The sequence below is a fragment of the Pelobates fuscus genome, chromosome 6 (genome assembly GCF_036172605.1).
Source record: "Pelobates fuscus isolate aPelFus1 chromosome 6, aPelFus1.pri, whole genome shotgun sequence".
In the NCBI taxonomy this organism is placed as follows: Eukaryota; Metazoa; Chordata; class Amphibia; order Anura; family Pelobatidae; genus Pelobates; species Pelobates fuscus.
In genome coordinates this window covers 93,762,031-93,788,077 of record NC_086322.1, presented here as the reverse complement: position 1 = coordinate 93,788,077, position 26,047 = coordinate 93,762,031, and the positions used below count along the sequence as shown (strand labels likewise).

The 26,047-nt window shown below is 38.4% G+C and overlaps 1 protein-coding gene across 1 annotated transcript in view; it reads left to right on the top strand.

Annotated features, from left to right (window-relative positions):
* Window positions 1–26,047, top strand: part of SGCZ (sarcoglycan zeta) — a 1,031,148-nt gene that overhangs the window by 931,312 nt on the left and 73,789 nt on the right. Inside the window, exon 6 of the mRNA XM_063458048.1 lies at window positions 19,619–19,706. Within this exon, the coding sequence (XP_063314118.1) occupies window positions 19,619–19,706 (88 nt within the window). The remainder of the gene's footprint in view (window positions 1–19,618; window positions 19,707–26,047) is intronic.

Below are 26,047 nucleotides of genomic sequence, written 5' to 3'. Positions count from 1 at the left end.
TATTTTAGAAGTACGTGTTTAACTGTACTTACTGTATATCAGGATTATGCTCACATTTACATATTGGGGACAGCAATACGGACTGTAGAGTCTGGCATCTTCTGGAACCTTTGTTAAACTCAGTGGACAGTTATCTGTTTCAGAATATTTGATATCTCTTGGGCCCTTTTTTATTTTAAACTTTACCTCACAACCCATTGTATGGAGAAAGAGAAGTGGCCTACATTTCAATAATATTATTAATTGTGCATTTTTTGTCTCTCAATACATGTTAAGGTCTCACAGACATTAGCATATATATATATATATATATATATATATATATATATATATATATATATATATATATATTAGCTACATTTTGTTGCTGTTTGCAGTTATAATTTACAGGCTTACACCAACTTTTGTCCTAGCATTGTGCTTTTTTACGCAGGTGATGTTCAGATATATTCAGACACTAGTCTGAGATGTATGGTTTTAGCATTGGCACAATTACTTACAGCACTCAGCAAATCAATGTGATTTTTTATATTGTTTAAGTAGTACAAATCCAAGTCGATATATATTTTTAACAACACAAAGTATATCAGCATAAGTGGGATACAGTTGTATACCTAAAACATAAAACATAAATAGAACATATGCAACATGTAATGTATATTTTAATACATCATTTCCAATAATGATTGCACTCACATACTTAACCCCTTAAGGACCAAACTTCTGGAATAAAAGGGAATCATGACGTGTCACACACGTCATGTGTCCTTAAGGGGTTAAAAAAAATATGAGCATCTCATAAATGCTCCCCTGCAGTAGGTATGGGATCAGGAACTCCTTCCAAATAATCAAATAGTAAATAAATAAACAATACAAAACAAATAAATATTTAGATGAGCATATGTCCTTTTTTTCATTCCCTGTGGAAACTTCTTCAGGGACCATAAAAGTATTACAAAATGATTCAAAACAATCAATAATCAGAACACCAAAATATATCTGCCTACCCATCCCTCTTTCACCCCATTTTAAATAGGGCTAGTCCAAATACTACACAGGTGGCTCAGGGAGTGTTCCCCAAATGCGTCCAATGTTCTTCAATCTTCAATTGCCACAAGCCAGTCTTTATCCATTCAATTAGCATGTATTACTTCCTTCAGCTGTATCTGATACCTTGTTTTGAGACCGCTTGTTTGTACCATCTTTGTTCGCTTGTGTGTCAACCTCGGGATGCTTGCGTTCCACCTTGTAGTACTTCTTGCTTGCGCTTCATATCGCACCTGGTGAGAACGTCTTGCCTGTGCTTCATATCGCACCTCCGTGCGTTTCACCACTTGTATATTGAAAATCGGAGTCCATCAAATTTCAATTTGTGGCTTGGATCTGCTTAAATAGAGCTAGAGCAATACAATGCAAGAAAATAATATTTAAATCTTACTATACTATGTCCTTGTCAACCCTAATAAAGTGCACCATGCCATTAACACATGGTGATATTTATCAAATGTACACAATCTCTAAAGTAATAACCATGTCATTGGTGTTCCAAAGAACATATTTATATTTTTCTCAATAATTTTTTTTTTTAATGAATCATATACATTTTTAGATATATATTAGATTGTGATGTATAATTGTTTACTTAGTGTTGGTGTTGAATGCATTGATTCTACACTCATAATCAGTGCGATATAAAGATATAAGTGAAACATGAGTTTTTTATTTTTTTCTCACTATACTTATGTGCTTCTGATTCACCACCAACACCCATAATATCCCCCTTACTCTTCTACTTGTACTAGAGGCTATGACGAGGGAAGAAAAAGTTAAGGGGGAACAAAAACCTCCAATGAAAGGAAAAAGGGAAAACAATAAAATAAAAAATAAAGTTAAAAATGCCCCCAAATAAAATATGGAAGCCCAAAAATGAACCAAAAATCCACGATCTATAAAAAGGAAATCAGATCTATATCAACAAGGTTTTACCTTGATAATGTTGTCTCAACCTATCTCCCCCTGCAATGGGGGTTGATTTTCTCTATTCCCATCCATCTAAAATCCTTAAAGATAAACATTGGACAGGAATTGCAGGGCACTGGAACTAAGTGGGATGTAACGCTTTTCCTGATGTTGTTTGCATATATCACTTGCCATGCGGACACTGTAACAGATATACCACAAAATTGTTGTGGCAATCAAACGATGATTTGATTTTGGTGTTTTCCCATGAAGTTTTTATTTAAATTCAGGTCCATAAATATTGGGACATCGACACAATTCTAATCTTTTTGGCTCTATACACCAACACAATGGGTTTGAAATGAACAAGATGTGCTTTAACTGCAAACTTTCAGCTTTAATTTGAGGGTATTTACATCCAAATCAGGTGAACGGTGTAGGAATTACAACAGTTTGTATATGTGCCTCACACTTTTTAAGGGACCAAAAGTAATGGGACAGATTAACAGTCATAAATCAGACTTTCACTTTTTAATACATGGTTGCAAATCCTTTGCAGTCAATTACAGCCTGAAGTCTAGAATGCATAGACATCACCAGATGCTGGGTTTCATCCCTGGTGATGCTTTGCCAGGCCTCTACTGCAACTGTCTTCAGTTCCTGCTTGTTCTTGGGGTATTTTCCCTTCAGTTTTGTCTTCATCAAGTGAAATGCATGCTTAATCGGATTCAGGTCAGGTGATTGCCATTGCATAACATTCCACTTCTTTCCCTTAAAAAACTATTTGGTTGCTTTTGCAGTATGCTTCGGGTCATTGTCTATCTGCACTGTGAAGTGTCATCCAATGAGTTCTGAAGCATTTGGATGAATATGAGCAGATAATATTGCCCGAAACACTTCAGAATTCATCCTGCTGCTTTTGTCAGCAGTCATATCTTCAATCAATACAAGAGAACCAGTTCTATTGGCAGCCATACATGCCAACGCCATGACACTACCACCGCCATGCTTCACTGATGAGGTGGTATGCTTTGGATCTTGAGCAGTTCCTTTCCTTCTCCATACTCTTCTCTTCCCATCACTCTGGTACAAGTTGATCTTGGTCTCATCTGTCCATAGGATGTTGTTCCAGAACTGTGAAGGCTTTTTTAGATGTTGTTTGGCAAACTTTAATCTGACCTTCCTGTTTTTGAGGCTCACCAATGGTTTACATCTTGTGGTGAACCCTCTGTATTCACTCTGGTGAAGTATTCTCTTGATTGTTGACTTTGACACACATACACCTACCTCCTGGAGAGTGTTCTTGATCTGACCAACTGTTGTGAAGGGTGTTTTCTTCACCAGTTGATCTTGGTCTCATCTGTCCATAGGATGTTGTTCCAGAACTGTGAAGGCTTTTTTAGATGTTGTTTGGCAAACTTTAATCTGGCCTTCCTGTTTTTGAGGCTCACCAATGGTTTACATCTTGTGGTGAACCCTCTGTATTCACTCTGGTTTAGTCTCCTCTTGATTGTTGACTTTGACACACATACACCTACCTCCTGGAGAGTGTACTTGATCTGGCCAACTGTTGTGAAGGGTGTTTTCTTCACCTGGGAAATAATTATTCCGTCATCCACTACAGCTGTTTTCCATGGTCTTCCAGGTCTTTTGGTATTGCTGAGCTCACCGGTGCATTCTTTCTTTTTCGGGATGTTCCAAACAGTTGATTTGGCCACACCTAATGTTTTTGCAATCTCTCTAATGGGTTTGTTTTGTTTTTTCAGCCTAATGATGGCTTGCTTCACTGATAGTGACAGCTCTTTGGATCTCATATTGAGAGTTGACAGCACCAGATTCCAAATGCAAATAGCACACTTGAAATTAACTCTGGACCTTTTATCTGCTCCTTGTAAATGGGATAATGAGGGAATAACACACACCTGGCCATGGAACAGCTGAGCAGCTAATTGTCCCATTACATTTGGTCCCTTGAAAAGTGGGAGGCACATATACAAACTGTTGTAATTCCTACACCGTTCACCTGATTTGGATGTAAATACCATCAAATTAAAGCTGTAAGTCTACAGTTGAAACACACCTTGTTCATTTAATTTCAAATCCATTGTGGTGGTGTATAGAGCCAAAAAGATTAGAATTGTGTCGATGTCCCAATATTTATGGACCTGACTGTAGTTGAACATGCCTTACATCTGCCTCATCCCCTAAATACACAAGTCTCAGAGGATGAGGCCTTATTCCGTCCCATTTTTTTATTATTTGCATAACTTGGTTCCAAAATATTTTTCAGATTTAGATTTTTCCTAAAAATAACTGTGGGTTGTTTATGTAACATGGTTCCCAAAATGGGGTCCTGTAACAGAGTAAGCCAATGTTTGCACAAACCCCTCTTAATCTTCCAGTGATCCTTATTATATTTTGTTAAAACATTTGATGGAACCTTGTCTTGTGTGATTTTGTTAATCCAACATTAGGTCGTTCCTAACGTTGTTAGCAGCTAATTCTCTCTCTTTTTCAACAAAATTCTTATCATATCCTTTTTGTATTCTTTTTGTTATGTTCTGCCTGTATTTCAAAATTTTGAACAGTTTCTTCTTACTCTTATAAGATGACTTCTGGCAATTCCCCTCAAACATGGTCGACAGCTTTTACGATGGACATAACTATTGCCATCAGTTGGTTTGAAAAAGCATTTTGATTTTACACTATCCCTTTCATTGTAACATCTAGAAAACTTCCAGTATATATTTGGCCTCTGTTATTTAAAACCAATTCGTAGGTCATACATACATGACTGGTCATATCATTCTTCTTCAAAAGTTGTTAAATTTGACGTTCTTCAGAAAATCTAAAAGTCAAACTATTAGATTGTTTAGAATATGAATAGATTTTTATATTGTGTGTATTGTGTGTATATATAAATCTCTCTCTCTCTCTCTCTCTCTCTCTCTCTCTCTATATATATATATATATATATATATATATATATATATATATACTCAGCACTCCCCTTTCAAAAACTCATATATATTCTTCTGAATACCACCAATATTCAACAGATACTAAAAAACAAAATATTCAACATATACTAAAAAACTCACAGGTCTTCTAAATAACATACGTGTTTAATGAAAAAAACAAAGATTACATCTGGGATATGATAGACATTTCAAACCGCTCTGGATTTTGATAAGAAAAAACTTGTATAAAATCACAACACATTTCTCCAACTGGCTTTTTAAAGTGATGAATCACATAATATTGTTTATTTTACCAATGACCCCCTCAATTTTTTATTACGTTACCATCACAATGTTTGGGTTATTGTAGCTTTTTTTTTTTTTCAAATTTATTCTTTATTGTTTTCCAAGAGTAAAATGGAGGATACAGAAAGAAAAAGGGAACGGGGATTCCATTAAAGTCACAATACAGAACACATGTTCAACAGTCCATGACATTTAGGGCATTCATCAAAGCAAATATGTAGGTGAAGAGAGTCATATCATACATTACAACAAGAATGTTATCAACTTCCATCAATTTGTTATTGTCCTTTGAGCAGTGGTTCTACAGTTATCTTAGCATAACATTGTCTGGATACTCTCTCTCATCTGGGGCTCAGTTTAGGATTGAACATTTGCAGTGCTAGGCCGCTCTTCTGTCATGGTAGATAAATGTAGTGTAGTTGTCTTATAATCAAATAATTGAATGAATGGGATGGGTGTTAGAACCGGGGTGGGGGAGGGGACTCGAGTGTAATGTAGTAACTTGGTAACTTGGTAATTTGATGACATAGTGTGTCTCTAGTGATGGGACGTGGCTGAGCAGTATACCCAGTGCATTCTCAGTTTATATAGCAGTTCGTTTCCCAAATTCCCTGTCCCATATTTGCCATGCCTCTTTAAATTGGGTCATTTTAGTTGCTTGGGTGATGGACATCTTTTCATATACATAGAACTGGTGTGTTTTGTCTATCAGTTGGGGTCTGGAGGGGCATTCAACAGATTTCCACCGTTGTGCTAGGAGGTTCCTGGCAGCCAGGAACTGTATTGTCGTGATTTGTTTTTCCCCTGGGGTTAGTTGATCAGGTAAAAGGAGCAACAGGCATGTGGTTGCGGTCATCTGGAATGTTGGAATCGTTAATGTGTCCAGAATGGAGCGGGTCATATCCCACAGCGGCTTTATATTTTTGCATGACCACCATATATGTAGTAGGAAGCCTATTTCAGAACCGCATCTCCAGCATGTGGGCATTGTGTTAGGAAATATGTGTTGGAGCCTCTGTGGGGTCATGTACCACCTATACATAAGTTTCCTGTGTGCCTCTATATGTGAGAAGCAACGTGTCCATCTCGATAAGCCATTTAAGGCTTGCAGCCATTCGCTATCAGCGATATGCCACAGTCTATTTCCCATTGTGCCTTGTGTGGTTGGGGTTTATGTGGCAAAGATTCCTGCCAAGATTTATAGCATAAGGTTAATGCCTTCGGTTTCGTTGGTGACGAACAACATCTATCTATAACCAGGCGTGAGTAGATACGGTCTGGGGTCAGTGTGTCAGGTGCCGGCAGTGCATGGGCTGAGAGAATGCTTTTGATTTGAAGGTATGAGAATATGGCCCGATTTGGTATTTGCCATCTGGATTGTAACTCGGGGAATGGGATTATCCCTTTGTTGTTTATCATATGGGATATGTGCGTTATACCTGCTGCTGTCCAGTCATTTAGCGGTACGTTTTTGTAGACAGCCTTCAAGGCCGACAGGGGAGCTCTTGGGTGAAATGTAGTGTTTTGGTTTAGGGTCGCGAGGAAGTGATCCCACACCTCCACCATGTACCGGGTAGTCGGGAATAGTGTGGGTCTGTGTTTTCTGAGACATTTGGGCGTCCACATATAGTCAATAAGAGTCATGTCTAAGCTTTGGGCTCGTTCCATGTCAGTCCATTGAATAAGGTCAGGTTGTGCGTGTACTAGGATGCCCGCTGCTAACACTGTGGCCCTATGATAATGCCAAAGATCAGGTAGTCCTACGCCGCCCTGCTTGGGTGCAGCTTGGAGAAGGGCTTGTGCGACTCTGGGTTTCTTACCCCCCCAAATGAAGGAGCCGCAGAGTTTTTGTAGGGCTTTACAGAATATCTTGGAGATCTTTAATGGAAGCAACCGAAAAACATAAAGGATGCGTGGGAGTAGCATCATTTTATAGGCATTTATCTTCCCCATCCAGGACAACGGCACATGCCTCCACCCATTGATCTCTAGTTTACATTTAGTTATTAGAGGATTATAGTTCAGTTTGATTATAGCTGGTATTGTAGTGGCTATTTTGACTCCTAGGTATGTTAGGGAGGTCGTCCTCCAGTCAAATTGATATGATTCTTGTAATAATTGTATCGAGGTCTGGGGGAGGTTTATCGGCAGGGCCTGTGTTTTATCCCTGTTCAACTTATAGTGGGAGATAGTACCAAATTCCTCTAGCAGTGACATCAAGGGGGGTAAAGAGTGGTAGGGTTTGGATAGGGCAACAAATATGTCATCCGCAAAGAGTGCCAAGCAATAAGCTTTATTGTGTATCATTATGCCATGTATACCAGGATTCATTCGTATCTTGTGGGCTAGGGGTTCTAGTGATAAAATGTATAGGAGAGGCGAGAGCGGGCAGCCCTGCCGGGTCCCATTCGTGATTTGGAATGGTGCAGAGATAAAACCTCCATGAGATACTTTAGCTGTAGGGGCGCTGTAGAGGGCCATGATGGTTTTTATAACCGCATCAGGGAAATGGAATTTCTTTAAAACTTTGGTTAGGTATACCCAGTTTAGACGGTCGAAGGCCTTTTCCGCGTCCAGCGCAAGAAAAAGACCTCCTTGACCTGTCTTCTCCAAGGTGGATACTATGTTTAAAATTTTCCTGGTATTGTCAGAGCCTTGTCGTCCTCTTATGAACCCTGATTGGTCGTTATGTATCAGTTTATGGAGAATTGGGGCAAGTCTATTGCTAATGAGTTTTGCGTATATTTTGGCATCTCCATTTAATAGCGAGATAGGCCTGAAATTTTTACATTGAGTTGGGGCCTTGCCTGGCTTAGGGAGAGTAGAGACGTGTGCCACCAGCATCTCCGCCGGGCGGGCACCGCTCTCCGCGCTATGATTAAGGGTATTGAGTAGATATGGGGCTAGAATGGTGGAGAATGTCTGATAGTATGCGTTGGTAAGGCCATCGGGTCCTGGGGATTTGCGGGTCGGGAGTTGTGAGATGACTACCGAAAGTTCTTCTGAGGAGAAGGGTCGTGTTAGGTTATTCTGTTCCTCTACCGTGAGTTCAGGTAGTTGCAAGTCATTTAGGAATTTGTCAATTGTCTCAGGCGTGGGAACCTTTGTGTCAGCATTATCTCTCAGATTGTATAACTCTCCATAATATTTGTCAAATTGATTGACAATACTCTGTGGATCAATAGTGCAGTCCCCTTTCCCATCTTTCAGGTGGGCAATCCTGGAGGCGACTGTTTTGTGTTTAAGTTGATTTGCTAGCTTAGCACCTGCTCTGTTACCGTTTGCAAAGAAGTTATATGTAACTTTTCTCAGCAGAAAGGTGTTTTTTACTAGTTCTATTTCTCTAAGACGTGATTGTAATTTTAATATGTGTTCACGTGAAGTGGAGGTCGGATCACGTTTATTAGAGTGTGTCCACCGCGTAATCTCAGCCATAATTGCATTATACTCGGCTATTCTCAGTTTCTTTGCGTGGCTAGCATGTTTTATGAAGCTCCCCCGAATACAGGCTTTATGAGCTAACCAAAGCTGGTCAGTCGAGATGTCGGCAGTATTGTTTTCCTTAAAGTAATTGTTTAGGTCAATGGATATCTGATCCACCACCGCCGGATTCGCTAGTAGTGAGTCATTTAGCCTCCATGTACCTGTGCCTTTGTTGGGAAAGGGTTCTTTTACTGTTAACGTGATGGGGGCATGATCTGACCATGAAATGGTTCCAATCGTGGCTTCCTCTATATTGGGTAACAATGTGGCCGGGATTAGGAAGCGGTCTATTCGGGAATAGCTATTGTGTGCCATTGTATGGCACGTATAGTCAATTTCTGTTGTGTGATGTATTCTCCATGGATCTACTATATGTTGGGCCGTGAGAGTGGCGCAAATGCGCGCAGTCAGAGCCGTTTGCTGTTTCCGCGATGTCGCAGAAATAGTTGCTGTGGTGGAAGAGTCAGCAGTGCTATCTAGTAGGAAGTTAGTGTCGCCTCCAATGATTACCTCCCCATATTTATACTGTTCCGCCAATGCTAACACCATGACTAGAAACTCATGTTGATTGTCATTGGGGGTATATACATTAATCAGTGTGTATGGTATATTATTGATTATGCATTGAAGTATCAAGTAACGACCTTTTTTATCACTGATTTTGCGCGTCAAGGAAAACGTAACATCACTACTAACCAATATGGATACACCCCTCTTTTTTGTTGTATAACATGTGTGAAAGTCGTGGGGGTATTCTTTAGAATTAAATCTAGGTTTGCCCTGCCAGGTGAAATGCGTCTCCTGGAAAAACGCCACTTGTGCTTTGTGTCTTTTGGCCTCATTAATAGCTAATCGCCTCTTTGTGGGGGAATTGAGCCCTTTAGTATTTAATGATAACAGTTTTAAAGGCATGGAGTCAGATAGGTATGAGCTCCTTTGAGCGCAGACTCCAAGGTTTGTCTAATGCGTGAAGTTCTATAGAAAATAAGTATTACACTCGTAAGGGTGGGGATAACTGGGGGTAAACTATATACATTTGTCCGTTCGTCGCCTAGGGCAACGGTAGACCATTTATGGTAACGGATTGCGTTGGCCAGAGAGTGGCCTTGGGGTTGTTCCATAAGCGCAATCTGCTTAAGTTAGCAGGTCTTGTGGGTAAGGTGGGAGACAAGCAGGAGCTCATCCGCTGTGGCTATTGTAGCGTCAATATAGTATAATCGGCGGACATTTGTTAGAGCGTGGTACATAATTATAGAGAAAACAAAAACATCAGCAAGCAATAAACAGTTTGACATATACATTACGGCATATCTTGCAAGACAACAGATGCAGACTTGATGCATCCATTTGTTTTGTCTATGATGGGTGGTCAAGGTGCGGGATTGTTCAACTCCGTGGATTTGTGGGCATCTTTGCGGTTATGTGCCCATTCTTTAGCCAGGGACCTCAATGTGGAAGTGTCGGTCGTCTGTGTCGCCTCATTCCGAGGAAGGGGTATTTGCCAGTCCTGAAAAAGTTTCTTGCCTTCCATGAAGTCGTGTATTGGTCTGACTTCCCCATTCCTTTTCACTAGCAGTTTGGTGGGGAACCCCCATTTGTAGGGGATATTAGCATTCCTTAAGGCTTCAGTGAGGGGGGTGAAAGTACGCTGTTTCACTAATGTAGCAGAGGAAAGGTCTGTGAATATTTTAAGATGTTGGTAAGGTTCAGGCCATTGCGTCATGGTTCTCGATGCCTTCAGAATCCTATCTTTTATGTGGTAAAAGTGGACTCTCGTAATAACATCCCTGGTTGTATCTTTTGGTAGGTGTCTGGGTTTAGGGATTCTATGTGTCCTATCCAGGGTTAAGTCCGGACTGTTTAGTGACGGTATAAGTTTTTTGAAGAAATCCTGTACATACCGGGTGAGGACAGCGGGTGCTATGGATTCGGGGATACCCCTTATGCGGACATTATTTCTCCGGTTTCTGTCCTCATGGTCTGCGACCCTTTCTTCTAAAGAGTGAAGCTTTTGCTTAAGTGCCGTGTAGTCCTCAGCCACTGAATTGTGCGCGTCAATCAGCTCGTCTGTGCGGTCTTCCAGCTGCGCTGTTCTCTCGCCTATATTTTGTATATCGGCTTTAATTTCGGCCGTCATTTGCAGAAGGTCTGCTTTGAAGGAGGATTTCAGTTCCAGCATGATGTTTCTTACTGACATATCGGTTGCGAGGTTGGAGAGATGGTCTCCGGTGTCATTGCTCCTTCTGATGTCATAGTCTTGTGTCGGGGATCTTGTTCACCCGTGTCCGATGTGAGTTGTTTCTCTAGATGAGAATGCAGGGTTTTCTGCTTGAATTTTTTAATAGATTTGGTTGCCATCTCGTCCGGGATCCGATTAGCTCTATAAAATGAGCGTTAATCGCTATTTTCGCCGGTTTTTACACGCTGAATTGCTCGCCACGCGGAGGAGCTGCAGTCCTACACGTCTGTTCCCATGCGCGGTCAGGACACGCCCCTATTGTAGCTTTTTTAAGTACATGTATCTGTTGAAATTTCTCTTGTATGGACAAATATATAAATATATATAATAAATATATAAATAAAACATCAGTTTTATTTATATATTTATATTTATAAACCCATGAGGGCTGCACATACATTATAAGGGTGATGCTGTGGGCATTTCATACAAAATAAGCCTGATCTGCTTTTGTGGACTTTGATATGTGCTTCTGCGACATTAGGTAAGTATTTACCTATATTATAAGGGAAGAAGTGCTCTGACACCGATTAGCTTCTGCTGTTTGTGAACGGAACCTTCGGAGCTTCACAGGTCTGCGTCCATGCGGCTCATGCGCAAAGCCACACCACATGTCCTTGAAATTTTGATGCTGGGTGAATTAGCTCTATTAGCTCTATATTTTGCCAAGAAGGCAGAATAGTTTCCTGGCACGTGCCTTTGTAGATTCATGTGAAATAGAGATATTCTCTATGCACCAAACCTAAGATGTAGTCAGGTACAGTTTGCGTCAGTGGATGTGCAACACACAAATACTTCCTGATATAAATACTTCCTGGTTTGGCTGAGGTGCCCAGGAGTCCAATTTTTACATATGTTTTAAATAATAATTTTTTGGGGGGAGGGAGAGCACCTATTAGCCTATTAATTTTGATTGGCTGTGCCTTAGAAGTTAACTTTCTAATTTGTTTGTCAATTAGCATTATAAATAGCCAATTTACCGAAAGAAAACAAAATATACATTTTGGCTTTTTCCAAGTAAGAGTTGTTTCATGTTGAAATGGTGTGAATCATAGGTAACCCTCAGGCAGCTGGCTTGAACCTATCTATAATTACTCTTTTCAACTGATTTTATTTCAAACATTAATTGGAAAGTCTCATTTAATGTACAGACACCAATGTATCTGCCAATATTGCAAAGACACACTATATATTTAAGGGCTGACTTGAAAGTTCCTTTCTCTTCAACTCACCGAATCCTTTTAGCATTTGGCATTTCTCTTAAATAGTTCAAACTAAACTGAAAGAATATCGAAAATGTTTTAAATGGTTGATCATCTCATATAATGTTTAGCTATAAAATCTTCTAACTGGAAAAAAAAATAACACTGTATAAAATAATCACTATAGCAGGTTTTTTGTTTGCATATTTAAGGTCATGTCCTATACTTGAAGACATGACAATAAATAAATAAATATTACTAGCATTACATTATCCTACATACAATATTGACATTTCGCTACTTCTAAAAATATGGATAAACATTGGGAGGTGGTGTAGAAAACAAAGCAATTAGCATTGAGGTGTTGATTTAACTATACTAATACCCAGACCAAACAAATTCCTTAAATGAATTTAGAATAAAATAATGAAGCATATGGCTATTAGGATGGTACATAAATATTTAACTGTTGCAAAACTCTCCAGTTCAGCATTTAGACACTAAATTATACTGTAAGGTGAATATTACTTGAAGGATAAGTGCATACAATTGGAAATGGTGTGTGAACAGCATGTAAACGGGTCACTAAATTATAGTAATTATTATTATTGCCTCTAGTGTTGCCACTTTATTACAGTCAATTTGTAGTCCTTCTAAATGGTCATAATGAAGTTAAAAATAAAGATTATTGGTAATCAATGTCGTGCAGCTCAAGAGTAATGGTGTCAGTGAACCAATTAATCAATATTTATGTGTATCTGGAGGAGGTGTTAAAAAAAGGCATTCATTCTATCATGTGTGAACATCATTAATACTAATGAGTTTCCATTATACAGGCTGCAGAACTTTTTTATTAGCCTGCACCATGTATTGATGCAATTTTTCCTCCTCTAATGATTTTTACATAACATCTAAAAGCTTCTTCAGCAAAGCAGAACATATAGAGTTATATTAATTAATATAAATTAGCTTGTCATCGTACGAGGAAATCATATTGCCATTTTTATCTCAAGAAAGAATAATTATCCTCTATGAGGATGTAAATTTTAAAGTGAGAAATGTTAGAGAATTTAAAATTTTAGATCAAAATACTCAAGATGAAAACATAGATCATTTGCATACTTTTCCCAGTTTTGCAATTCTTATCTAAATTGTTGCATTTTCTGAATGCAAGAGCTCTTTCCCCTTCTACTTGGGTGAATGGTAGCCATGGGAATATGCTGAAGGCTAAACAAAATTAAATGTAAACAATATATATCAAACTCTTAAAAATGTGGGGGTAGATGTTTCCTTTCTAAAATTTGGCTGACATTTTTTTTTTAAATTCAAATTTTTATGTAAGATAACAAATCAATTAAATGTCTATGTAATCTAGTGTTTGCAATAAATAATATGGTAGGTGGAAAGTATAACCACACATAGATAGGAAAGGGAAATTCATAAATGAGAAGGGGCTGCTTGAGTTAATGGGAAGAAAGAGAAAGGGAAAAAAGGAAACAATTCTCATGGCAAGCGTAGGTATGCAGTCTGAGTAGACATAAGTGTAGCGGAGGGCAGTATTATAATCCACGATCTCCGCTGGTATTATCGGTAAATCCACAGTCAGCGCTGAAATGTAAGACAATATCCCAATCCTCCCAATAACCGGACGAAACACAGTATGGGAGTCAACTAACTGGCTTTATTCACAGGCTTGTATATTTATACAGTTCCCCATGCAAGGGGTTTCCTTACAGATGTTTCAGGGGATTTCTCCCATCAGGCAGTATAATTCTCCCACCAGGCATCGCTGCACGAGAGGGATACTCCCACTAAAATGGACAGTTAAGTGGATTATCCCCTCGTGCAGCAAAACCGACAATTCACATTAAAATGCATTTTCTGGACATTATTCGGTACATTGACATAACCGAACGTTCGGTAGATAGCTGGGGTCTGAGCGCATCTTTTGTGAGAATACCGCTCAGATCCCAGCTGAAATGACCGAACGCCGCAACAAATACGGTTCTGCATTGAAGTTCCCCTCAATCTGTCGATTGCACTTAGGACAACTATCCTACTGAAAACCTGGCTCACGAACGATCTGGAAGTACAGCGGTGTTCGTGTCGTCGAGTAGCCGTTTTCAGTTCCAGGTGCTCGACGACCAAACACCGCTGAAGAATAAAGGATCCAAGATGGCCGACCGCCGCATGGTCGGTAGTCGAACGACGGCCACCTAGGAGAGCCTCTAATTACCGATTGCAACATTGTTGCAATTGGTTAACAAGCGCCACACGTCTCTAAGTGTGTGGTCTATCAGGGGAGCCCGCATTCGTTCCGCGAACAGCCCGTATAGCCGCTGTTCGTGGAATGAAGTGCTGGTATGCTAGTAGCTTACGGCTGCTAGCATGCAAATTACCATAGCCCAATATACATAGCAAAATACATATAGCACACAGCACAACCTACAGACAACCTTTCTTACATTATAGTCCAGAAGTGGCTAGGTTTGCCACAATAAGTTACATAGTAACATAGCTACATAGCTGAAAAGAGACTTGTGTACATCAGTTCAGCCTTCCTCACATATGTTTTTCCTGTTGATTCAAGAGAAGGCAAAAAACTTAGTCTGAAGCACTTCCAATTTTGCAACAAACTAGGAAAAAATCCTTCTTGACCCCAAAATGTCAGTCAGATATCTCATTGGATCAAAATGATATCCCTGTATGTTATGTTTTTGGAAGTATTTATCCAATTGTTGTTTAAACATCTGTATGGATTCTGATAAAACCACCACTTCAGGCAGAGAATTCCATATCTTTATAGTTCTTACTGTAAACAAAACTCCTTTCTTCCAGCCTAAATCTCCTTTTTTCCAGCCTAAATGCGTGACCTTGTGTCCTATGTATAGCCCTGTTTATGAATAGATTTCCAAATAACGGTTTGTACTGGCCCCAAATATATTTGTATATTGTACCATATCCCTCTGAGGCACAATTTTTCCAAGCTAAAGAGATTTGCATTTTTTAACCTTTCTTCGTAATTAAAATGCTCTATTCCTTTGATCAATTTTGTAGCTCGTCTCTGCACTTTTTCTGGTGCCATGATATCCTTCTTTAAAACAGGTGCCAAAAATTGCATAGCATATTCAAGGTGTGGTCTTACAAGCGATTTATAAAGAGGCAAAATTATATTTTCACCCCGAGAATTTATGCCCCTATATATACATATATATACATGACAAAACCTTACTGGCCTTAGCAACTGCAGATTGACATTGCATATTGCTGCCTAATTTGTTGTCTATAACAATTCCCAAATCCTTCTCGTGTGTGGTTATCCCTAATTCACTATCATTTAGGGTGTATGTTACTTGTGCATTCTTGACCCCAAAGTCTGTAAGAACCCTCTGTAGGTTTTGTTATTGGGGTGTCTTGGGGTGTGGATTTAGGCCCCATGAACAACAATTGGACATAAGATACAGTTAGGTGAAAGTGCACATTTTTTTAACCCTTACCAAATATTGCAGCATAATTTAGTTTTATAATCTGCCAGATCTTTCTCAGAAGGGTTCATTCTCTTTTATGGTTACTTACCTGGCTTTATTTTCTTGTTTATTACATGTTTTTGACATATATATTTAAAAAAACATCTAAAATTACACAGGCCACTTTATTTCAAAGAAATGGCCTAAGTGCAGTGGTCCTTTAGTTTTAGACCTGCAATTTAAAACATTGCAGTTTCTTCTAGAAACTGCAATGTTTACATGACAAGGTTAATCCATTTCTGGTGTTATCATACAGGAATATCGATTTATATCAAAGGGCCACTATAGGCACCCAGACCACTTAATCGCATTGCAATAGTCTGTGTGCACTGCCCATGTTCCCTCAACCCTTAATATAGAGAAAACGCAATGTTTACATTACATTATTAAGACAACCTCTAGTGGCTGTCTACCCACTACAGACCCGCCTCCATCTCTACAGCACTTCTACCCCACTACTGCAGCCCCCACCCCACAGCGTCATCTCAAATTAACACTACATGTACCGACCCTCCTGGAAGCCAAACAAAAAATGTTACTATGCCAAATTTCAAATCCCAGTGCACATTTAAACTACCAAGATTTTTTAGTATCACACCAATCACCATTTAAGTGCAAGCTTATAGAACTTGCATCATATTTTATTCTATTACAGATTATATGAAATATAGGTTCTCAAAAATGTTTTGTCGTAAATTAACGTCAATGCTTACTTTATTTATAGCCACTGATTTCAATAAGAAAACAAGATTGTATATTCAAGTTTGATTTATAAAACTCCATGATTAACCCCTTAAGACCGGAGGGCGTACTATTACGTCCTTTTTAAAGCGGCTCTAAACGCCGCAGGACGTAATAGTACGTCCTCCGTTCTTTTGTTACTTACCCGGTCCCCGGCGATCCCACGCCGGCGATCGCGGTTGGGGGGACTCCCAGGGAGCCCCCCACTGCACCTCTGTCCTCTTCAGCCCCCCCCGGACCATGTGAGAGTGAGGTCCTTGCGAGGACCTCACAATCACATGGCCGGGATAGCTGGCTGCAGCAATGCCAGCAGGGGGACTAACTGTAATGACAGTTAGTCCCCCTGCTGGCTGGAAATCAAATTAAAAACAGTTAAAATAAGTGTAAAAAAAAAAATATATACTTAGATCACATATATATATTATATATATATATGATCTAAGTATATATATACACATATACACACACACATACACTGTCTAGGTGTATTTTAATATTAATATATATATATATAATTATATATATATATATATTAATATCAAATTACACGTAGACTGATACTGATTAAATATATATATATAATTATTGTTATATATATTTATATATAATATAAAAAAATGTAAATAGGTAAAAAAATAAAATAAAAAAAATAATTAGAAATAAAATATTAAAAAATATATAGATGTGTTTTATTTCGTTCTAACTGTATTGTGATATTAATATATATATATTTATATCAAAATACATGTAGAACGAAATAATATATATATATCTATATACAGAAATATATATGTATATATCACTATATATACCTATATATAAATAAAAATATTTAAAAAAATTATATATATATATATATATATATATACGTATATATACACATATGTATATATATACATATATTAATTCTACACATATATTTATGTAATAATTTTACATAATTAGGTATCCTAATTAATTACAATTAGCGGGACCTGCCTGACAACCCATGCCGAAAGTATAGGAAATTTAATTTGCTAGCACTATATTTAACCCTATAACTTTCCAAGACACCATAAAACCTGTACATGGGGGGGGGGGGGGTACTGTTTTACTCGGGAGACTTCACTGAACACAAATATTAGTGTTTCAAAACAGTAAAATGTATTACAACGATGATATCGCCAGTAAAAGTGAAGTTTTTTGCATTTTTCACGCACAAACAGCACTTACACGGACGATATTATTGCTGCAATACTTTTTACTGTTTTGAAACACAAATATTTGTGTTCAGCATAGTCTCCCGAGTACAACAGTACCCCTCATGTACAGGTTTTATGGTGTTTTCAAAAATTACAGCGTCAAATATAAGGCTTGTGTTTCATTTTTTTCACATTAAAATTCGCCAGATTGCTTACGTTGCCTTTATGACCCTATGGTAGCCCAAGAATGAAAATTACCCCTATGATGGCATACTATTTGCAATAGTAGACAACCCAAGGTATTGCAAATGTGGTATGTCCAGTCTTTTTTAGTAGCCACTTAGTCACAAACACTGGCCAAAATTGGCGTTTTTTGAATTTTTCACACACAAATATTAACGCTAACTTTGGCCAGTGTTTGTGACCAAATGGCTACTAAAAAAGACTGGACATACCCCATTTGCAATACCTTGGGTCGTCTACTATTGCAAATGGTATGCCATTATGGGTGTACATTTATTTCCTGGGCTACTATACAGTCTCAAAGGTAACGTAACCAATCTGGCGAATTTCAATTTCAAATGTAACATGCTATATTTGACCCTGTAACTTCCCAAAACACCATAAAACCTGTACATAGGGGGTACTGTTTTACACGTGAGACTTTGCTGAATACAAATATGTGTATTTTATTGCAGTAAAAGCAAACAGTATTATGACATTGACAGTTAAAATGTCATGTAGAACTAAAAAAAATTAAAAAATCTTATTTTCTCCCATTTTTTTCATATTAAATTATGTTTCATAGCTAAATATTTTATATTAAATGAAAGCCCTGTTTCCCCTGAATAAAATGATATATAATAAGGGGGGTGCATTTAATATGAAAGAGGTGAATTACGGTTGGACAGACATATTGCGCAAATGCCAGGTTTTGTTTACATTTTGTTTCGTTCACAACTTGTACATTTGGCTCCGTCCTTAAGGGGTTAATAGGACATGTGGCTAGCACATAATATACATATTATTATTTATTTGGTAATTAGTTTTAGAGAGGTATAGATAGGAGAATACATCTGTGATTCCTCATTTTCTGATACAAGCCTTCAGTGTTAGTTAATGATATACTGCTGATGCTTATTTGCTGCCTAGTTTAAAAATCCAACGTAACAATGTTTCTTCATCTAAAGATTTGGATATTCTTTCAGTTAATTACATCTAAATTTTCTTCAAATTATTTTAATGTTTAGAAAAGAATGTTGTTTTTCCCTCATATGTATTCAATTGCATTTGAATGAGCATTTAGAAACAAAAAGAAAGAGGTGTATTTACTAAACAATGACTTATAACAAATAGAAAACTTTATATAACATTTCTGACTATAAAACTGAATTGGAGAATGTTTTGAAATCAGCACTTTTGCATAAATGTAATTTGTTGTTTTTCTTCACACCAACACATTGTTTAGTAATATTTTTAATAAACATTTTTTTTTTAATTTTTAAACAAGAATTGAAAGTATTAAGCTCTTTAAAATATTACATATGCCAATGCATGTTTAATTGCAAATATCTTAATCAGGCATATCATTATTTTTATATGACATAGCCCTCAATTTAATATTGTTAGACAAGCATCAAAGAAATTTAACATTTTTAGATAAACTTTTAAATTGGTTTCATATGAAAAATGTTCTACTTTTGTAATATTTAAATGTATTTATTTTTTCATATTGATATATGTGTCTGTGTTTGATATATTTTTGATATTTTAAGATGATGGGGGGAAAAAAACATTTAAAAAAATGTATCCAAAGATTTAAAAACAAAAATGAATAGCTTATCCAACAATATTAAAGCAAGGCTCACATTTGGAAATCTGCTGATGTCTTGCATAAAAAATATTGACTGTTCTCATAATTTCAATTAAAAATCTATAATGTTACATGTATAACTGCCTTTTAAAATATGTGGATGTAATTAAGATTATTGTGACTAAATTTTCAAAACTTATTTTCCAGGAGAGCCCACTGGTATTACAGTCAGATAGAAATGTAACACTGAATGCAAGAAATCAAAATGGGCAACTAACGGGTCAAATGACAGTAGGTAAGTTTCAAAGAAATCAATTAAAAATATCTAATTTTGTTTAAACCTATTCATTTTCATATAAGATATTTAATTTTTGTTCGGGAGAGTTTTCCGAGTTAAAATAAATATAATATTGTAACTCTAGGAAAATTTGCATTGACCAGCTATCGGTCACCATGTAAGATTGCTTGGCATAAGATATTTAGGTTGGAAATACAAATTAGCAAAGATTTACATTTGATTAAATTGAGACTTTACAGAAGTGAAAAGCTAGGAATATCTTTCTGCATGTGTTTACTTTCATGAAAGCAAAAGATTTGTAAAACATTGGTCTTAAAGTAGTTACAGTTGTAAAGGTTGATACTGTAGCTGTGTTTGATGGAACATGTTACTTCCCAAGGTTTTAATATTGTATTACCCCCTGCATTTCTCAAACATGTTTGTATAATGTATAAATCGGCAGTAATGAATTTACATCTAGCCTGAAACTCAGGACCTCTATCTTGGCCTACCTGTCATTGAAAATAGTGTTTCAAGTTATAGGTGTTTTTTTCATTTTTCTTTATTCATTTTATTAATGCTGTGGTTTCCAGAGAAAAGCTGTATCTCCCTTAAACTAATAAGTATTAGAACAACTCTTCTTCCAGCTTTTGGTATTAACCTGCAAAAGGATAAGACTAATTATGAAAATAATTAAATGTCCATTGTTACAATAGTAAGATGGGGAGTAAACTCATATTTCTTTACTTATACTTTATGATAAATTTAACATTGTCATAGTAAAATTAACCATTATATATGTATATTAAGTATAACTTTACAAAAACAAATGTGCTGTTGAAGTGATTTGGGTTGTTACATAGGTGAAAAGAGACGTGCGTCCATCAAGTTCAGCCTTCCTCACATATGTTTTGCTGTTGATCCAAAAGAAGGCAAAAAACCCAGTCTGAAGCACTTCCAATTTTGCAACAAACTAGGGAAAAATGTATAATTTACCTCAAAATGGCAGTCAGATATCTCTTTGGATCAAGCAGCTATTGCCCCACTAATTATAAATTATATCCTTGTATGTTATGTTTTTGCAAGTATTTATCCAATTGCTGTTAAACATCTGTGTGGACTCTGATAAAACCACCTCTTCAGGCAGAGAATTCCACATCCTTATAGTTCTAACTGTAAAAAACAAAACAAAAAAAAACACTTTTATTCGCCTTAGGTGAAATCTCCTTTCTTACAGCCTAAATGTGTGACCTCGTGTCCTATGTATAGCCCTGTTTATGAATAGATTTCCAGATAATGGTTTGTACTGGCCCCAAATATATTTGTATAAAATAATCATATCCCCTCTGAACCGCCGTTTTTAAAAACTAAAGAGATTTACATGTATTAACCTTTCTTTGTAATTAAAATGCTCCATTCCTTTTATCCATTTTGTAGTTTGTCTCTGCACTTCTTGTAGTGCCATGATATCCTTCTTTAGAACAGGTGCCCAAAAACCTGTTGTTGCTGGAGTGTATTGTTTTGTTACATCAGGAGATATTTATGCTTAAAGTGTTACTCCAAGGGAGGGATCGGGGAGGAAGAGTGTTTTTATATATGTTAAGTAATACACAGTAATTTTAAAAGTTAATATAGTAGAATTTCTGTTATTATTCTGCTGTTCTACAAGTACAATGGGTGTAAGTGCCACCCCAAATTGGCACAGTGGACTGTTTTAACTTGGAGCTGGTTTCATATAGTTCTAAATAAGTTGAGCATTTTTTATTTTTTTATTTTAATTAACTATATCTGCCTAAATGTAATGCACCATCTGTGGCTATCTCTGTTTTATTTTTGTTTGGAGGTCAAGTCAAATAAGGTAGTGTACATCCTTAAAAATATATAAACTATCTAGATCAGAAGTGGATATCTACAGGCTCCACCAAATCTTAGAGTGGATCATTCATTACCTATACTTTATTTTGACACTTTATTACAGAATTGCACTAGATTTGTATTTTCTTTTTCCTTTTTTGAGTCCCCTTGTTTATTTACACCCCACATTTGTTGAATGGTAAACATATTTTGCATTCTATCACAATGAAGTGCTCCACTTCTAATTGCATTGTATTTATATTATTATAATTTGTGTATTTTATGTATTAAGTATTTCATGGTGGGGTGTTCTTGGGAAAATAAAAAAACACTTGTGTTGTAGCTGCTTGTTTGTACATCATTTGGTCAGTATATATTTTCACAAGGATTTGAAGCCACCTTTTTCACATATTTTTTTGTATGAACTGATTTTAATGTATGTTGACATTATGCTCAAATTAATATATTTTTTTCCATTCCATTGTAATTTTTTAGTAAGCTTTACAGCTAATAATACCTTCAAGGTCCATATAAATACTTAGATGCAGGGTATTTGACCATTTTTATTTCTTTATTTGTGTCACTCCATTTCAGAGTCTATATCTTTGCGTTTGCATTTAACATTGCAAGATGAAGAACACTTTATAGACTCTAAAGATTCTCCTTACGCAATAATTTGTAGAAATGATGAATGAATAAATAAAAAGTAAAATCTTTAATTTTAGTTCTTAAGTTTTTCCAAAAAGATATCTATACACAATACGTTTTGTTATATGATTATGTGCTAGCGATGCATCCTTTGTTACAGGTAAATATTCTGCTAATATTTTTTTTTACAAAAATAAACTTATTGGCAATATTTTCTTTTAATACAGTGATATAGGCCTCGATTTATTATTGTTGGATACTTTTTCCAAAATTATTTTTGGAAAGAATTTTAAAAATATCTAATATTGTGAAAAAAATTTAATTTTGCTATATTTTGATTATTTTTAAATGTTGAAAACAAAATTTGAAAAATGTATCAAAAAATAGTAAAACATTTCAAAAGCTTGCACAACATATTATATCAAGGCCTTAGTTGTTTGGCTACAATTATGTATCATACACATTTTACTACTATAAACAATCACAATAAAATTCTTCACGCTCATCTACGGCCTGACCCAGCACTCTTCGCAGGGCATGCTCCAGGAAGAAAACAAATGGTATGATGTCGCTGATGGTGCCTTCGGTGCAACTGACTAAGTTTGTCACCTCCTCAAAAGGACGCATGAGCCTACAGGCATTGCGCATGAGCATCCAGTAATGTGGCAAAAAAATTCCCAGCTCCGTAGAGGCTGTCCTAGCACCCCGGTCATACAAATAGTCGTTAAAGGCTTTTTCTTGTTGGAGCAGGCGGTCGAACATTAGGAGTGTTGAATTCCAACGTGTCGGGCTGTCGCAAATCAAGCACCTCACTGGCATGTTGTTTCGCAGCTGGATATCTGAAAAGTGCGCCATGGCCATTCAGGAACGCCTGAAATGGCCACCCACCTTCCTGGCCTGCTTCAGGACGTCCTGTAAGCCTGTGTACTTATGCACAAAGAGTTGTACGATCAGATTACAAACATGTGCCATGCACGGCACATGTGTCAACTTGCCCAAATTCAATGCCGCCAACAAATTTCTTCCGTTGTCACAAACCACTTTGCCGATCTCCAGTTGGTGCAGAGTCAGCCACTGATCCACCTGTGCGTTCAGGGCAGACAGGAGTGCTGGTCCGGTGTGACTCTCTGCTTTCAAGCAAGTCAACCCCAAGACGGCGTGACACTGCCATATCCGGGATGTGGAATAGTGCCTGGGGAGCTGGGGGGGTGCCGTTGATGTGAAGCAAGACGCAGCAGCAGAAGAGCACTCAGCCGAGGAGGTTATGGAAGAGGATGTAGTAGGAGGAGTAGAGGAGGTGGCAGCAGGCCTGCCTGCAAGTCGTGGCGGTGTCACCAACTCCTCTGCAGAGCCACGCATTCCATGCTTGGCTGCCGTCAGCAGGTTTACCCAATGCGCAGTGTAGGTGATATACCTGCCCTGACCATGCTTTGCAGACCAGGTATCAGTGGTCAGATGGACCCTTGCCCCAACACTGTGTGCCAGACATGCCATTACTTCCTTTTGCACAATCGAGTACAGGTTGGGGATTGCCTTTTGTGCAAAGAAATTTCGGCCGGGTACCTTGGTGTCCCAATAGCTACAAATTTTTGGAATGCCTCAGACTCCACCAGCTTGTATGGTAAAAGCTGGCGGACGAAGAGTTAAGACAAGCCAGCTGTCAGATGCCGGGCAAGGGGGTGACTTTGTGACATTGGCTTCTTATGCTCAAACATGTCCTTGACAAACACCTGACTGTGGGCAGATGAGCAGGAACTGCTCAAGGCGAGAGACGGAGTGGCGGATGGTTGAGAGGGGCGGCAAGGAGGACAGCAGTGGTTGAAGTAGCTGAAAATGCTGGACCAGGAGGAGGATGGCGGCTTTGAGTTTGTGTGCTGCTTGTACTCATGTGTTGATCCCATAGGTGTTTGTGATGTGTAGTGATGTTGTGAACATAAAATTTTCGGTTCGCGAACGGCGAACACGAACTTCCGCAAATGTTCGCGAACCGGCAAACCGGGCGAACCGCCATAGACTTCAATGGGCAGGCGAATATTAAAACCCACAGGGACTCTTTCTGGCCACAATAGTGATGGAAAAGTTGTTTCAAGGGGACTAACACCTGGACTGTGGCATGCCGGAGGGGGATCCATGGCAAAACTCCCATGGAAAATTACACAGTTGATGCAGAGTCTGGTTTTAATCCATAAAGGGCATAAATCACCTAACATTCCTAAATCACAATGGATATGGATTGACACCTGACATATGACATATTGACACCTTGACATATGGATTGACACCTGTCCTCAGAGACCCTGATACACACTGACACAGAGCAGAATAGGGACTGTTCGGCCTACATAGGGTCACTTGGCAGATAGAGATTGACACCTGTCCTCAGGGACACTGATACACACTGACACAGAACAGAATGGGGAATGTACCCCCTACATAGGGTCACTTGGCAGATAGGGATTGACACCTGTCCTCAGGGACCCTGATACACACTGACACAGAGCAGAATAAGGACTGTTCCCCCTACATAGGGTCACTTGGCAGATATGGATTGACACCTATCCTAAGGATCCCTCGTACACACTGACACAGAGCAGAATAGGGACTGTTCCCCCTACATAGGGTCACTTGGCAGATATGGATTGACACCTATCCTAAGGATCCCTGATACACACTGACACAGAGCAGAATAGGGACTGTTCCTCCTACATAGGGTCACTTGGCAGATATGGATTGACACCTATCCTAAGGATCCCTGATACACACTGACACAGAGCAGGATAGGGACTGTTCCCCCTACATAGGGTCACTTGGCAGATATGGATTGACATCTATCCTAAGGATCCCTGATACACACTGACACAGAGCAGAATAGGGACTGTTCCCCCTACATAGGGTCACTTGAAAAAATTCCAAAGAACTTTCCACGCTGTGTAAAATGACACAGAACACTCTGATTGGTTAGATTCCAAGCCCACCAATCAGAGTGCTCTTTGTCATTTTACACAGCGTGAGAAAATTCCAAAGAACTTTCCCATGCTGTGTAAAATGACACAGAGCACTGTGATTGGTGGGCTTGGAATCTAACAAATCAGAGTGCTCTGTGTCATTTTACACAGCGTGGGAAAGTTCTTTGGAATTTTCCCATGCTATGTAAAATGACAAAGAGCACACTGATTGGCTTAAACCATTATAAGCCTTCCCCTGCCCTGCAGAGCTCAGTCTGCGCAGAGCCCTCCACGTGTGAAGATGGATTATTATTTTTTTTATTTTTTTTTAAATTGCGTCGGTTCTTATGGCTTTTTATTTGGCCTTTTTGGGGGCTGAAAAAAGAAGATTTTAGAAAAAAAGAGACGTCAAATGGTAAGTTGAATTTTTCTTTACAGTTTAGTTATTTTATTCCCCCTTCACTATTTTTTAGGGTGAGGGGGTAGGTAGGGGGTAACTTTTTTGGGGTGGGGGGTGGGTGACTAGGGGCTTGGGGACCCCTAGTCACCTTTGATTGAGGGGGGGATTTTTTATTTAGGGCCCCCACCCACCACTCAGGGGTGGGGGCTGGGGGGGACAGTAGGTCCCCCCTTATTGTTTTTTTTAGGGTCCCTACCCACCGCTCAGGGATGGGGACACGGGGAGGGCAGAAGGTCCCCCCCCTCATTATTTTTATGGCCCCCACCATCCGCGCAGGGGTGGGGGCCGGGGGGAGGACAGTAGGTCCCCCCCCTCATTATTGTTATGGCACCCACCAACCGCGCAGGGGTGGGGGCGGGGGGAGGACAGTAGGTCCTCTCTCCATTGTGATTTATTGCCCCCACCCACCGCGCAGGGGTGGGGTCAGGGGGAGGACAGAAGGTCCTCCCCCC